We start from the raw sequence: 16,836 nt of genomic DNA, 5'->3' as shown, positions 1-16,836 counted from the left end.
CATGTAGTTTTGGTTCACTGTAATACATTTATTCTTCTAAGAATACGGTGTGTTCCACATGTGTATTTCAGGAAAGGTTTTGCTCATTTCTATATGTGCTCATTTGCGCTTGCTGCTGTTCTCTGTAGCTTCCTCAATTGTCGTATTTTGTGTCTCCTTTGTCTTCTGAATCCACCATCTTTCTGTAGCATTGGACAATGGTGTAGACTTGTCCGGGTCTATTGCCAGATTAGTTATGATGTGTGTATGTGTGTGTGTGTATGTGTGTGTGTGTGTGTGTATGTGTGTGTGTGTGTGTGTGTGTGTGTGTGCGTGTGTGCAATTTTGTGTGGACTTCAATTTACTTTTCTTCTCTGCTGTTGTTTTCCCTAAATTTTCTAACTCCCATCTCATGCCTTTAATCCCAGCTCTCAGTAGGTTTAAGGCATGAGGATCAGATTTTCAAGTTCTTCCTCAGCTAAGCAACGAGTTCAAGGCTGACAAGGGCTACATGAGAGCCTGTGTACCCCTCTGCCCACCAAACCCTCAAAACCAAACCAAACAAACTGTTAAAGCATATTCTGACTGAAGTGCTGCTAAAATAACATGTCTACCCTCTCGGCTCTATCATCTCTTTTACCTTTTTCCCTCATCTGTAATTTTCATTTCATGAGGACACGTCTCTATTTTTTGCCATCTCAAAGTTAGAACACCTCAGTGGGAAAACCCCTCTTGAGGAGTAGTTTCTACCATTGAAAAAAACAGTTCTGGGGAGATAGGCTAGCACACATCACCAGGGCTTGGAGGCCAGCAAGTGAAACTGGAAAGATTACATGTAAAGTAACTCAGGATTGAAAAGAAAAAAAAATAGCAGAACTCAAATTTCAGTGTGATTCATTAACATGGCAACAACTTAGCCTTTGGTGCATCCACTAACATCTGCACACATTTGCCAAAGCTTGTGTACAGCCCCAACAAAATTGCTCAGCAAGTAAAAATACTGGTCACAAAGACTGACAACCTCAGTTCCTGAGTTCGAGCCCTGTGACCATCAGCGTGGAAGTGGACAATCAATATCACAAGTTGTACTCTGGCTTCCAGATGTGTGTGTGTGTGTGTGTGTGTGTGTGTGTGTGTAATGTAATGTAATTTGCACCTGGAGAAATGGCTTAGGGGTTAAGACAAAGGGTGTGTGCACACGCCACACATACCATTATTGTGTCTACAGAAATTGTCTTGGATTTCCACAGGGATTCCCATATGTCCACCTCTTTCGTTTACATTATCAGGTGCCCACTGTGTGCTTGCATACTGCTTGACTGAGTGGTGGAACAGAGAATAAATGCTGTTGTTGTGACAGAATATGAACAAAAGCAACCGGAGGAAATGACGTGTGCTATTTTGGCTTCTGGTTGGAATGGCATGGCAGCAGGAATGAACAGTACCTGTTTGCAATTCATTCACAGTCAGGAAAGCATCGAAAAATGAATGATATTGTCCATCAGGCTTTCTTACTCCTTCCCTCCCTTTTATTCCATCTGGGGGTCTCAGTTCATGTTTAGGATTTTTCTTCCCACTTCATTTAAACCTCACTGGAAACAGTCAGGCTTGCAAAGAAGACTAGCCATCCTACTTGCCAATGTCATCTCGAAGAGTAGGTAAAGGCCAGGTGGAAAAACCTCCTGGGAACTGGACAATAACAGTGCATAGCTTTATTTGTCCCGTGTGTTGCTATATGTACTACTGCTAATTACTGGCCCCCAAGGCCACCAGACAAGTACATTCTGATACAAGCAATATTATATAAACTTTGCTCACCAATATTCTCTTGGTTAAATAAAGTAGCTGACAGCCTATAGCTGGGCAGAAAAGAAGTAGATGGAGCTCAGGTTCCCCATGTTTGGAGTCAGATGGAGACCATGAGACAGGAAGCAGGAAAAGCCTGGAGAGAAAGAAGTCCCCATGGGGCAGTATGTACTGTGAGCATGTGGTCATGAGGACTGGCCTGATGGAATAGAAGTAGCTCAGGCAAGAACAATTATGGCAGGTAACTTGGGATGTATAGCTGGGAAACAGCAAAATAGCTTAGAGGGTTGGTGTCTGACCAGTTGTGTTGTCTTACAGTTTTTATTAATCTAAAAAGTCTTTGTCTCGATTAATTGGGAACTAGCTGAGAGACGTCCTCTAGAGTCTAATATCCTCTCAACAACACCATGCTCAAACTGGTCACCTCAAAGATGTCTGCGATCTCTTGGGACTCTTCGGAAGTCAAGAGTGAATGCATCACAGATCTAGCTAACAAAGTAACATCAAATGCCTACAACGTTCAAAGAGCTGTGTTACCCAGTGCAGGTGTCACTTCAGGGCAAAGATTATTAAATTTCAGTAAAAATATGAAGAAACAGGTTTGAAGAAATGTAACTACTTATAGCTGTTCAAGCATCTTTAAGCTGCTGAAAATAAGTCTTAAAAATCAGTCTTGATTTCTGAATGCACATTCTTGGTTTGTTGGTAAAATATCTTTTGCAACCATTAAGATGTACACACACACACACACACACACACACACACACACAAACTCACCCAGAGTAGATCCTATTAAGTGAAGGCAAAGAAGACCCCTATGATCATAAAGAGATATAGATAAAGGAAGTGAGACCAAAGAAAAATCTGAGTGACTGGCCAGAAAGTTAGTAACAGGAAAGAAGTAGGCCGCACATACCTGTCCATCTGGGTTTATGCTGAGGAAGCATGGAGAGCCATCTGAATGGCTGACCTCTAACCCCAGGTGGTAGGCCAGGCTGAGAACACAGAGGGCACCTATCTGTCTGCATGCGAATTAAAAATGTGGTCATAGAAATTATTTTTAGCCTCACTTAGAGGAGAATATTACAGGGTCAATAAATCATCTCACATACCATTTAGTCTGCAAAGTACAGGGTTAAGAAGCAAATGATTTTGAAATCAAAGGCAGAGTGTATATCCATATGTTTCTCTGAAATATAGAAATGTACTAACTTCAGCAGATGTTTGTCCTCTATGGAAATAAGGCAGGTCCTTTGGCTTATAGGAAGTATGGGAAGAAAACCCATTTCTCCCCCCTTGCTTCCCCTTAATTCTCTGATCAGCACCATGAGTTCCTCTCTTACTGTCTGGACCACAGTGAGTTCTGAGTTTGCTTTCTCTGTAATTACAAATCTCTGCTTTCTCCTCAAATTTTCTGTGTCGCTGTAGCCAGCCAGTCACCAAACCCTGCCCGAATGCCTTGATGTCGGTAGGCAAATAGTGAGTGGTGTGTCCGTGATCACAGCCTTAGAGGCAGTCGACAGAGTTGTTTGTCTGGTGGACATATCAGTGGGGACTTGCTGATGAGGTTACATTGATGCTGACACAATTGATGAAAGCTACGTGAGGAGGGACTTCCTCTATACTATGAGTAAGTGAGGGCTGGGAGATGGCTCAGTCAGTAATGTGCTTGAAGTACAAGCATAAGCAGCTGAGTTTGTTGCCCAGGTGAATATGTTTATAATACAATCCTGGTCTAGTATGTATTTGTAATCCCAGTGCTGGGAGGCAGACAGAAAGGTCTCTAATCGTCACTGACAGACAGTCTAGGATACTCACCAACTGCAGACCAGTGAGAGAGCCTATCTTAAAACAAACAAACAAACAAAAATGTGTACAATGCTTGAAGAACAACACCTGAGATTGCTCTCTGACCTCTGCAAACATGTGCATACAGGTGCATTCACACACACATACATACACGCACACACTAAAGCGCATGTGTGAGACCTTGGCGTGTCTCTTGCAGGTATATGGAGACAAACATCTTGCATGGCTGGTTAAATTGCTATAACACAGAAGTTCTCAAGTGGAGATGATGTTGACTCAGGGAACCCTTTGCAGTGGCTGGAGACATTTTAGTTGTCACACCTATGATATAAATGCTATTGACACCCAATGACTAGGCATAAGAGAGGCTGCTTACTTACAGTGTATCCCAGCCCCTTAAAGCAAGAATTATTAGGCCCCAGATCCAAATAAGACAAACATTGACAAACACTGCACAGATGTCTGAGTAAAGAGGACTCTCTCAGCAAGACAGGCTTATTTTCTATGCATAACCCCCAAACGGGCTCACTTAGCTGAAGAAGCCAGCTCCATATGAACCTCTGCCCCCTCTGTCTTGATGTGTTAACCCCTGCCCCCGCCCCCACATAACACATACAACCAGGACAGGAGTTGGCAGAATTTTCCAGGAAGGACAAGACTGGACATGGCTCTGCTGGTCATAAAGATTCCATTGTATCTTGTCAATTTTAACAAGATTCTGTAAGTGCATGGTGCTGGGGTAAAGAGAGAGAATGCTCCCCTCAGAGAAACAGACAGTGGGCTGAGCTGCAGGCTGCTGTTAGGACCCTGCCTGCTCAGAAGGGTTTGGTCTGCATGGGAGACAGTGGAAATACAGAGCAAACCTGTTTACTTTTAAGAGGTAACACAGGAGTTGCTTGTACCCATCACTTTTCTGTGTGTCCTACTGGTCAAAACTCAGAACAGCTGGACACAAAATCTGGAGTGAGGTATTATAGCTAGGGAGAACTCAGATGCTGTTCATTTTTATTTATCTGATTCTCAAGTCAAGATTCTGCTACGCATTGCTATGTAGTCCACGGTAGCCCCAAAGTTCAAAGAAGCCTAATGCCTCTGTCCCCCAAGTGCTGGGATTGCAGGCCTCCGCTCTTACTCCTGGACTCGCCTTTATGCTTTAAGACAGGGAAGGATGGCTATTAAGAGACAAATATCAGCATCTTCGATCACCAGAATGTGGAAATGGAAGATGAGTGAAAAACACCAAATGACACTGGCGACACAGCAGGCTGACATCACAACCAGCTCTTGAAGTTCAGACATGAACTGCTCTGCAGTTTTTAGTGTCGGGACCAGTGTTTCATTTTAAGAAGACTTCTATTGCACCAATATGCTGTGTCAAATGGAATGATAAAGCTTTGATGTTGCAGGGTGTGGAGACTTCTGTGGAAAGCACTGCCATGTTGTCGGTAAAGGAGAGGACAGCTTGAATAAAGATGGTGGGAAATAAATGAAGTAAATGAACCGAGGAGAAATGTAGAAGGGAGAATGGATGGAGTAGGCATGCTACAGATTAAACTTATTTTAGAAATTTAGGAAAAGCAGTTTTAGTTATTAATAGTAATTAAAATATAAACAAAATAACAGGATACACTCCTGTAACCATTACATCTCTGGGTTAGCCTGTACTGTTTCTTCTCCTTCTTTCTGGTCTCCAGCACAAGGAAACATCATCATCTTTCATGAAAAGCCATCTGCTTCTCCAAAGTGTGGAACCCAGGGCTATGTGACTCGAGGAAGATGCAGCATTTGCAAGCCCCAGATGTAATGAGGGGGCAACCCCAGTGCTCAACAGAAGCAAAGCAAGGAAGTAGCATGTATTTTGAGACTGGCTGGCACCAAGAGAGACAAAAGCCCATGGTGTAATTATGCCGAGTGGAGCATATAATATGATGCAATCAGGGACTGTCTCCAATATGCCCCGCGGTGCTGTGAAAGGGCTTTGAATAACAGAATGCTCTAGAGCTGTGAGTCTGTGTCCCTGGATGCCTGAGAAAGTTGCCTCAGCCGGCATCTTCTGTTCCTTCAGCCAACAGTGCCCAGGGGTATTTATTGAGCATCTTCTGGACGGCAGGGACCACACTCAGTCTTAAGGACACAGAGAATAAGACAAGAGTGTTCACCTTTCTCAAACAAAGACACTCTACTTGCTGTCCCTGAAATCACTGAACAAAGGCTGGACAAAATGTTTCTTTCATTCACTTAAAGCCTGGTTTCTAGTTATGAAGGTCTCCTAAACAGCAAGTATTGCTTACAAGGTTCCTGCAAAGTTCTTTTTGCATTTAGTTTGCAGGACACATTTGGCCTAAAAGACATGCTGTCCAGCCATGCACTTTCAAGGAATTGCCTGAAACACTGTTGGCACCATTTTTTCCTAAAGAAAAAAGACAATGTGTTCTTTGTTGTCTGTCTTCAGTTGGTTACGTGTTGTCAAAATCACTGTGGTGACTTACTGGCTAGTTCTCTAAATAATAAGTAACTCCAGTGGGAAAGGACTCGTGTGGGGCACAGATATAGCCACTTCTTTCCTTTGTCCCCTAATTTGTTTTTGTTAAGGTTTGTCAACAAGCCATTTTTGAAACAAATCTATAGCCATAGCCTGTGCGTGCTTTCAGATCATCTTCAGTTCTGGGACTCCAGAGCTTGGGCTGGGTTTGCAGGCATGTCTTTCAGAAGCACAAGTAATCCTGGTCTCTCTCATACTCTCTTTAGAGCCATTTGCTCACTCCTAACACTGTCTCAGAAAGTTCTGATAGTGTGCCAAACACTGTGTATGTTTCCTCATTTAAATGTTGCAACATTCAGCTAACCTCCATTCACTCTGTGAAGCAAGTGTGAGTAACAATAAGGAATAAAGAATGTCTCCAGGTACCAGTGAGGAAATCTGAATGAAATGAGTGACCTTCAAGACTATGTCAGCAGGAAATGATGAACAAGCATTTGATGCAGGCTTTTATGACTCACAAGCACATTATACTCTACTATTATACTATGACCCTACTGAGTAGTGACTTTTTCTATATTACTTTGAAATGTTAATTGTGGATGTGAGTATATGACTTGGAGAAATGTGTACACAGATGAAGGACAACTCCATGAGCTCAGTTCTTTCTTTACACTTTTACCTAGGTTCTGGAGCTCAAACTCAGGCCATCAGACTGCTCTGTATGTACTTTATTTACTAGGCCAATATCTATTTTTGTTTTAAATAACATCTTTATAGCTTTATTTCAAGACAATGGCCTTAATGTCAAAATTTCAGTTGGTTTTCTGCTTGCCAAAACAACAATGTGTTCATCTATAACAGCTTTTGGCAAACCAACGCTTGTGGGTCAATTCCAGACTTTTAAAAAATTAAGTTTTCTTGGCACATAGCCACAGCCATTCATTTACATACTGGCTTCTGCCTTTTGCCATTGAGGTCTCCTGATAGACAGCTCACAAAATCAAAAGTATTTATAGGAAGTTTTTGCCAATCCCTGCTGAGAGCACAATCATATGTATTGTTTCTTTCTTGAAGTTGTTTCTGTTGAATAGATGAGTGCTAGTTAATGATTGCAATAAGTTTAGCTATAAAATGAACACACACACACAAACACATACTCTTTATATACACCATCTTCTCTCCTTTCGCTTCTCCCTTTTACAATTGGTCCTATTCCTAGAAAGTTTTATTTTCATCTCTCTCTTTCACACACACATACACATATATATATGATTTAATGAACAAAGTTATGTCATTTGTAGGAAATCAGGGGTGCAACTAGAGGGTGAACTAAGCCAATTACAGAAAGTCAATAATGTTATGTTTTTTTCTCATTTCTAGGTTTTTTTATATAGGTGCATGAAATCAGTAGATTTTGTCAAATGCAAAAACAGTGTCAGGAACCCATCCACAGAAAGAAACGCACAATTTCCAACTGAACTCTGAGATGTGAGTCTTGTTTTGACTCTTCCCAGAAAGCGCTCGGGATTCTGCTAGCCTTTGGAGTTGTGTTGTCAGCCTTCCATTTCTTTTACATACCGGGGAGCTGTTGCCATGTCTGGTTAGTTATGGCTCCTCCAAGAGAAAACCAAACCAAACCAAACCAAAACCAAAACAAACAAACAACAAAAACATATGGAAAAAGTGAAAAACACACTTTCCCTTATCCTCTACAACTTAAACAATTCTCCAAAATGTTATAGTTCAGGCCGGTGTGAGCTGTGCAGTCCTGGCTTTATCTTCATCTTGAAGCTTACATAACCCGCAGATAAATTATAAGTTACAACAAAGATTCCCACCAATGACAGACTGAGTCACTGTCCTCTGAGCCCTTTCATCTTTCTGGATTCTACTTCTAAGCCTCTTTCTGTTCTGTCAAAATGGAGCGTGCTTTTGCCAACACGATTCAGCATATGCCAGCCAACACTTGGACACATTTTCCATTTCACCTGCGTAGAGAACATGACCATGGGTAAAGTTTTTCCAACATAACCTTTTTTTTTTTTTTTTGTCCCTGTCTCCCCAAGCTCCTAGCCAGCTCTGGGAAACACTGCATGTCTGTACCTGTGCCGCAACAGTGGAAAGAGAATGAACGGTTAAAGTGGCTTTTGTTTACTGAAATATAACAAACGATTATCCTGGAAATGCCATGCCATCAGAGAACTAATCTGTTGCGTGTTTTGTTTAGACTTTTTAATTGCCAAGTGCCCACTTGATCTGGGCACTGAAGCCACAGTTTCAGGACAAGATTTCAAACAAAACCGATGTCACAGTTTCTTGGTTCAAAAGTGACTCACGCAAAGCTACCCCAGAAGAAGAGAATTCTCTTATAAGCTTTGAAAATCACTAAGAAATAAAGCAAAAGGTAAACTTCCTTTTCTGGATGATGTAATGGTAGTGGTGTGTGTATGTGTGTGTGAGGGGGTATATGTACAGGCATGTGAGCATGCGGGTATGCATAATCATTGACACTGGGTGTCTTCCACAATCACTTTTCATCTTATTTTTTGAGACAGAATCTCTCATTGAACCTGGGGCTCACTAATTCACCTAGACTTGTTGGCTAGAGAGACCTAGGGATCTGTGTGTCTCTACCTCCCTAACACTGAGATTGCACCAGATCTCCTTTGGGTCCTGGGGACCTGAACTCAGATCCTCACCCGCAACAAGCACTTCACAAGTTACGGAGTGAACCTTCTCCCAGCTCCTGAAGAGCATTTCCGTGAAGGCGCTTGCGTACTGGGCTCAAAGAACGGGAGGCCTCCTGGAGTGCTGCAACGTTCTGTCCTTGACATTTAGATCCCAGCAGGTGCCAACCCCAGAGCAACTGAAATTCTGCTGCAGAGCTTCCTCGTCAAATACTGCCCGCCACACTGCTTGTTGCAGGCAAGTACCATCTCACCTCAGGATTGTGTTTGTCAGATCAATCAGGGAGGAGATGATGCATTGAGGGATGGGCCTTCTAAGCTTCCATTCCCACGGAGAGTAGGCAGACACTGTAACCCGTCTCCCTCAAACAGAACAGTGTTCTTTAGCACCACCAGACAATAATAATGCCTAGCACCCATGTAATGTCTTCACAGGTTTCTACATATAAAAATTAGTTAATTAGCAATTATTACCGTGTGCTAGGTAGGCAATGATTAACATCATAATTTTACAGGCTGACTAAATGAGAGTGGAGGTGAAAGTGCCAAGAGAAAAATTAAAATTAATAAGTTCCTAGATCATAGGCCTGAACCGGAGTACTTTCAAGACGTTTGTTTGTCTGTCTGTCTTTTTGTTTTTGTTTGTTTGTTTGTTTTAAAGGCAACACTGGGTGATGATGCTAAAAGGCTACAAAAAAAAATCATTTTCCAATTTGAAATTTTTCTGTGTATTAAAGACTCCTGGAATTCTGGGTTTTGTTTTTAGGTCTGAGTCTTCAGAGGCAGCACCTGTGAGCATGGGGGAAAGGGGTCCTTCAGTCATAGATCTCATCCTTCATGTCCCTTGTGCTCTTTCCCACCACATTTTAGAAACAGTGATGTGTCTCTCATATGATGTCAGAAACCTGAAAACTATGTATTCAGAGCAGCAAATATGGAAGTGAACCACTGTTTTCTACCTTCCCTCCATATGGTCCAAGTGAAGCCATTCCATTGCCTGGCTTGAGAATGGGCAGAGGAAATGAGGCCAGCCAGGATCTGAACTGAGTGCCTGATCTCAGAAACTATGAAGGGTCAAACCTGAATGGGAGAATGCACAGAATAAGGTTCTAAAAAGGAAAGGTGATGACAGAGATGGTAAAGACTATAAAGATTTGCAAAGTTGCAAATCTCTTTGTCCAGATTTGCCCATATTTCAACACACAGATGCTGCTGAGACCGGTGAGTATGAAATCCAGGTCAGAAAAAAATCAGTCTTTTCTTGGGAGGCTTGGTGTGTCTAGAATTCATCTTCCTGGAGCTTAGCTGCATATTCGACAGAGTGAAGCCTTCACTTTTCAGTGTAGCATTCCCTTCCCTCTCTGTTGTCTACACTTCGTGATTCTTCAGCCAGCTGAGGATGCCAGCTGCTGGCAGCATTTGGCTTTAGAATGAAGAGAGGGTTGCCCTCAAACACTGTAGTAGTTCTCTTTCTGAGGCAGCTTTTCTTCAGGAAACACAGTGATTGAATGTTATGCGTGGTGGGTGAGAGTCGTGCTTTGCCACTGCATCAGTCGACATCACCAAGAGATGTTGCTAACCACCCCAGAATGCAGAAGACAGCTTCACAACAAAGGATGGTCTAGTTGAGTGTGTCACTAGTAAAAAACAAAAACAAACAAACAAACAAACAAAAAACTGATGATGCCCTGATTTCTACTTTTTCTTAATAGTTTTGTCTCTTGGTTCTCCTGTCTGTTCAATCCAGTAATAGAACAATATGCATGCCCCTCCCCTCACTCACACATTCCAGGAGCTTTACTTGGCTTGGTTTTTGCTGACCTCCAAGAATTTTAATACTAAAGTTAACTAATGAGGAGAGGTTTTCTGAAGACTTTGCCTTTGCCTGAAGGGGCAAAATGACAATAGGGGACAGTCTCTCTGTGGTCTCAGCTGTGTCTCTTTCTCTACAGCCTGCCTCCCTCCCACCCCCAATCTGTCATCAGGGGCCACAGATGGGTGGAGGGGACAGCTCTGAACTGAATGGCACCTCTCAAGTAAGTGCTAATTTCCCATTTATGGTGTATTGCAGAGTTTTCTCTGTTCCTAAAACCAGTTTGGTTTGAAGATTATCACCTTGTTGACACTAGCTTGTCTATGAAACTGACAAGCCCACACACCTTGGTTGAAAGAAGCTGCTTCTTACCTTTATGTGAGAGCCCATGAGTAGCTTAATAAATGCACCAACACAAGATTTTCCCTGCTGGAGCTTACCTGAACAAAGGTCAGGAACATCTCACACCACTTGGAATCCTCTAGAAAGAAATGCATTCATTGATTAAAGCAATGACACAAAAGTATCAAAACTAGACACCAAATGCCACCAGCAAGGATTAAAGAACACCATTGGGAGACCTCAACCATGCACTGAACAATCCTGCTAGCAACAGCTTGGCAGAGGTCAGTACAGAACACTAATCCTTACAGACATCAAGGCAATTCCTTCCCTCCAATGAAGCAGTTCGGTAGTGAAGGTCATGGGTCTTCAGCAGCCCTGTAAAGGACAGAAGTAAAAGTAATTAGACAAAATGAATGCTGTAATCCTATTTTTTTTTCCTGGGTGGGGGGGTCTGGAACAAATACAAAACACTTAGCTTTCTGTTTCCAGATTCTCTCGAGAATCTGGCAGCAGATTCGGAATGAGGATTCCAGAACTTGACTTCACTCTCACCAGGACTGACTGCGTGTTTCTTAGGAATGTCTACAGACTTAGGAGGTTTAAGAAAAAAATAAATAAATAACTGTCGAAGGCATAGGTGATGCTATGTTATGAACTTTCCACTTAGACTGGAATTCCGAAAGTGGCGATTTGACACTCACAAGTGTTTTTGCTGCAGATTGCAACGTGAGACTCGCTACTCTGCTTGAAAAGCTTCCCTGGAGTAGAAGAGAAACGGCAGAGCCCAGGATGGCAAGGGTTTTTCAATCAAGTTGAAATCCAGAGTGTCCAAAAGACCAGCAGCTTCCGCGTGGCTGGTAGGTTCTTTCAACGTGGACTCTCAGGCTCCACGAGAACCTCTGGTTTACAATCTGAAAGGACACAGGATTCCCAAGAGCTCATCGGCAGCGTCCTCTGCAGCGACTCTGCACTTCTCCAGCGGGGAGGTGGAGATAAAACAAAAACAATCAAAAAAGCAAGCCGAAGGGACGAAGTTGGGTGGGTGTTGCTACAAGGACTTGAAGTTCTAAGCTCCTCCAACTCTCCTACCGCCAGAGTCAAAGCTCTAAGGAATGGGGTCGGGGTGGGGGTGGGGGATTGTACAGTTTTTAAGAGGACCTAAAGTGAACTCTCACAACACTGTAGCGCGGGTCTTTAAAGGGACCGATTTAGAAACTCCCAGCAAAATGCATGCTATACTGCTGCAGTGCCCTCTTTTCAGAGGTGTGAGGGGAAGAGGACCCAGCCCACCGCTCTGGCCTGTCACACTCAGACAGCTGGAGGGGAGGTCTAATTCCTGCAAAGTCGCCCTCTGGTCCTAGAAACCTTTCTGGCTTTTAAACACTGCAGTTCGCAGGTCTTCTGGTGGCAACCAAAGTTTCAGCAGGAGCGTCCTGCAGCGGCTGTAACTTTCCCCGGAGAGAAATAAATAAATAAAGACCGTAAATACAGAGATAGCGGGGCCTTGCCTATGTTTCGTTCTTAAAACCAGACACAAGGGAAAGGAGGAGATGGGGAGTGAAAAGTTCTGATGTTGCAGGAAACTTCTACGGGATAGAGCCACAGACGCCAACTCCAAACACAGCGAGATGCTCTCTGCTGGCGTATTTTGTCTTTTAGCGAAGCCTCAAAAGAGGCGGAGAGGAGACCCATTTCGGGGTGGGGGTGGGGGGGAGTGGCTGTTTCCATTTCGCATCTCTGTAGGTCTCATTACTTCGTGGTCACTTCAGCCTCTTCTGCCCGGCTGCCCCGTCCCTTTGGCAGAAGCGGGGTCGCGAGGCCGCGGAGGCAGGATGTGAGTGCGCTCGCGCTCAAGCCAATACGGCCGGAGGAGTCCTGTTCCTCGGGCATTTTCCGAGGAAGTCTGGAGCAATTAGGCTCAGTCCTGGGAGAGCTAGCTAGAGAGCGGGCGGCGTAGCCGGCGTGTCTGGGCCGCCTCGCAGGGAGGGAGGGAGGGGGCGGCCGGTCGCCCGGCGGCGACACCGGGCCCCGGCCGCCACCATGGGTTTCGAGTTGGACCGCTTCGACGGCGACGTGGACCCAGATCTGAAGTGCGCCCTGTGCCACAAGGTCCTGGAGGACCCGCTCACCACCCCGTGCGGCCACGTCTTCTGCGCCGGCTGCGTGCTGCCCTGGGTAGTACAGGAGGGCAGCTGCCCCTCGCGCTGTCGCGGTCGCCTATCGGCCAAGGAGCTCAACCACGTCCTGCCTCTCAAGCGCCTCATCCTCAAGTTGGACATCAAGTGCGCGCACGCGGCGCGGGGCTGCGGCCGGGTGGTCAAGCTGCAGGACCTGCCCGAGCACCTGGAGCGCTGCGACTTCGCGCCCGCGCGCTGCCGCCACGCGGGCTGCGGCCAGCTGCTGCTGCGACGCGACGTGGAGGGCCACATGCGCGACGCGTGCGACGCGCGGCCCGTGGGCCGCTGCCAGGAGGGGTGCGGGCTGCCGCTGACGCACGGCGAGCAGCGCGCGGGCGGCCACTGCTGCGCGCGGGCTCTGCGGGCGCACAACGGCGCGCTGCAGGCCCGCCTGGGCGCGCTGCACAAGGCGCTCAAGAAGGAGGCGCTGCGGGCCGGCAAGCGGGAGAAGTCGCTGGTGGCGCAGCTGGCTGCCGCGCAGCTCGAACTGCAGATGACCGCGCTGCGCTACCAGAAGAAGTTCACTGAGTACAGCGCGCGCCTCGACTCGCTCAGCCGCTGCGTGGCCGCGCCGCCCGGCGGCAAGGTAGGCAAGCCATCTCTCTCCATCTCTCTCTCTCTCTCTCCCCCTTTGGCCTCCCTCCCGCCTTAGCTGACCGAAAGCCCCACCCCAGGTGCATCTCTGACCCCCACCCCCACCCCCCTCTTCTTGGCAGTGCTCTCCAGCTCCATCACTCCGGTGCGGGTTACTAAACTTCTCCGAACTGAGAAAGTATGGTCCCCACAGGCAGGGCTTGGAGAGTGAGGTGAAGCTACAGCAGTGTCGGGGTCCAGGGAGTGTCTGCAAACACTAAAAGGGACCCGCAACCGAGTGCAGGGCAGAAATAGAGAACGTGGCTCCAGGGTCCCCGTTGCGTTGGGAGGCTTGGCCCTTCCCCAGCAGAGCCTGGGGAAGCTGCTCATCCTTGTGAGCATGACTCGGCAGGGTGACCTGGATCCATGGACCCACTGCGATTCCAGAAAATGTGGGGTGGGGAGGGACACTCAGAGCCTTTGTGATGCAGCCCGAGAGGGTGCCAGGAGAGAGGCCCCCGGTATAAAAGGCTGGATTCAAGCCTGTGCTTTCCTGCCAACTCCCTGGCTGACCTTGAGCAAGCAGCTTAATCCCTCTAAAAAGTTGGAAAGAATGGTTCCCCATTCCCAACGACTTAAAGGAGGAAAATACAGCCAGGCAATCCAGGAAGAACCCAACGATCCCCCTGCCCCAATGGCTGGAAAGTAATAATTTAAGTGCTAGTCTCCTGGAATTAGAATTGATTTCAGACCTCCACCTTTTGATAACCAGCTGGGTGACCTTGTGGCTTAGCCTCCACAGGTGCCTCAGTTTACCTCTAGTGTGAAATGATGTTTCCATCAAGGTGAGAATTTAGGAAATAGTCTGGCATGGTGCCTGCCTGAGAGTAACTGCAATTACCTTAAACCACTCCTGTGGCATTCCCCTGCCCTGCAGACCAGGGTAATTATGGCAACCTCCACTCAAGAGGGTTTACCCTGCTCAGCTCTTCCTGGTCTTTTCCCTTCCTTTCTCCTTTCTCCTTTCTCCTTTCTCCTTTCTCCTTTCTCCTTTCCTTTCCTTTCCTTTCCTTTCCTTTCCTTTCCTTTCCTTTCCTTTCCTTTCCTTTCCTTTCCTTTCCTTTCCTTTCCTTTCCTTTCCCTTTTCCTTTTCCTTTTCCTTTTCCTTTTCTTTTTCATCCCTCCTCTCTCTCCCCCTCTCCCTCTTCCTCTCTCTCTTTCTTTCTAGTAAGAAATATAGGTACAATGCTTGCCATTTTGTGAAATGGAGAAACTAAGGCTCCTGGAGGGACAAACTCATGCTCAGGTTAGGGCTTTAAGGTTCACAGGAGGGTTTTGACCACATATGTGTCTCTAATCCAGTGGTTTTCAATCTGTTGTCCCTACCCCTTGGCTCGTATATCAGATATTCACCTTACAAATTGTTAACAGTAGCAAATTACAGTTATGAAGTAGCAACCAAATAATTTTATGGTTGGGGCCACTGCAACAAAAGGAACTGTGGTAAAGGGTCACAGCACAAGGGGGGTTGAGAAATGCTGCTGTAGTCCCTGTTCTTGGTCACAGCTGTGCTGTGTCTCAGTATAACTAACTGCCAGTACCTGTTACTCTGTATTAGTAAGGGCCACCCACAGTGGGGGTACTTCCCACTTCATCTAACCCTTACAAATGAGAGAACTGACCAGGGGGAGATTATATAACCTGTCCAAACGTCGATAGTGGGACTCAGGAGAAAGGTGTGGATTCAGGCTCTGCCTCCCAGAGAAGATAGGTTTGGTTAGATTTTGGCCCAGTCTAGGCATGTGCTGACACTGGGGGCTTGGTAAGCCTTTGTTGCTGGGTTGGGGTGTGTCCTGGGAGTTTCTGTTGTCAGGTGCCCTGTAGAACATTGAGCAGTACTCCTGGCCTCAACCTACATGATGCCAGTACACTTTACCCCCAGACTCCAACAATCCAAGGTGTTTCCAGATACTGTCAAGTGTCCTCTGGGGAACTACATTCCCCCCACTTGAGAACCGCTGCTTTGCCTGTGGGCAAGGAAGCAAGTGTGCCACATTTTCAACAGCTGGGTGCTTCTGCTTTCTGCTAGAGTGTGGACCCGGCTGCTGGCCGCCTGCTCCAGATGGCCTGGCAGAGAAGGGAGCATATTTGCCCAAGGACCTGTGTCTGCTCTGTTCCCCCCACTTCCCCTCCCCTGCTCCTTCTCCCATGCCTGCACACTGGGCCTGCAAATTTCAATCCCTTCACCCCCTTCCTGGCCCCTGGCCTGTCTGTCAGCTGCAGTCTCCACAGCTGGCCAGCTCTGGGCGAAGGGCAAATATTTACAGCTCTGAGGCTCACAGAGGACCGCTCAGGCGCACAAAAGACTGGTGTGAGCTTGCAAGTCACCCAAACAGAGGGTTGAGCTTGCTTTTCAATCAGGCGCCAGGCTCCTTCGAAGGCTTTCCCAAGTGTCTCTTGTTTATGCTGTCATCTGGGCTTCCTGTGTCGTTTTCCGAGTGATGCTTATTTATAAATAAGCCATTCACTCCTGAGTTCATACAACATTCACTGTTGAGATCGTTTATTATTTCTTCTTGCCTTTTATTTTCTTTCTCCATGTTTAATAAACTCTCTCTCTTAGAGCCAAAAAAAAAAAAAAAAACCTGAATCAAAATTGTGGCTGTGTTTTGGAGCTCTGTAGGGTAAGTGGGGCAGAGAATCAGGGGTGTTAAGCTTAGGAATAAGATGTTGGTTTTTGAGAGACAGAAAACCCCATCCTGAAGTTGGAGCCCTGCTCAGCATTTACATGGACCTTTGGGGACAGCCAAAAAATGTCCAAAAGCTCCCCAGCTGGCTTCTCTGGCTTTAACCCTTAGCCAGCCTCAGCTCATGTCTTAGGGAATCTTACTCCTCTTGTTCCCAAGTTAACCCTCTATGGCCTTTGCTGAGAGGGTCAGCTCTTCCTGTGTAATCTATAACCCCTCCCACTGGGAGCTGTTTAAGGACTTGTGTATTTCATGGGGCCAACTTTCTGTCCCTCATAGGTTCTGTTTATCCCTTTCCAGAGGCAGAAGGATTAGGTTGCCTGGAAACTCTCAGATGCAAAATTTTTATTTCATATTTTTCTAAATCCCAGTGTTTGTTTCTCCATTGTCAACTGAAGCATATAATAAGACTTGCTTC

General features: G+C 45.9%; 1 protein-coding gene and 1 long non-coding RNA gene across 2 annotated transcripts in view; one reads left to right on the top strand and one right to left on the bottom strand.

The window, feature by feature from the left end:
* Nucleotides 1-8,293: 8,293 nt before the first annotated feature.
* LOC132654248 (uncharacterized) lies at nt 8,294-11,546 on the bottom strand. The gene is made up of 3 exons (XR_009591902.1): nt 11,228-11,546; nt 11,017-11,057; nt 8,294-10,400 (listed from the first exon to the last, which is right to left on the bottom strand). It is a non-coding gene; the product is annotated as an uncharacterized LOC132654248 (long non-coding RNA).
* A 1,282-nt stretch (nt 11,547-12,828) lies between these two features.
* Pdzrn3 (PDZ domain containing ring finger 3) overlaps nt 12,829-16,836 on the top strand; it is a 228,764-nt gene continuing 224,756 nt past the window's right edge. Inside the window, exon 1 of the mRNA XM_021639497.2 lies at nt 12,829-13,684. Within this exon, the coding sequence (XP_021495172.1) occupies nt 12,962-13,684 (723 nt within the window). The 5' untranslated portion in view covers nt 12,829-12,961. The remainder of the gene's footprint in view (nt 13,685-16,836) is intronic.

Source organism: Meriones unguiculatus, chromosome 5 (assembly GCF_030254825.1).
Source record: "Meriones unguiculatus strain TT.TT164.6M chromosome 5, Bangor_MerUng_6.1, whole genome shotgun sequence".
Lineage (NCBI taxonomy): Eukaryota > Metazoa > Chordata > Mammalia > Rodentia > Muridae > Meriones > Meriones unguiculatus.
Note: the sequence above shows the minus strand (reverse complement) of the source record. Positions and strands in the feature narration are given on the sequence as shown.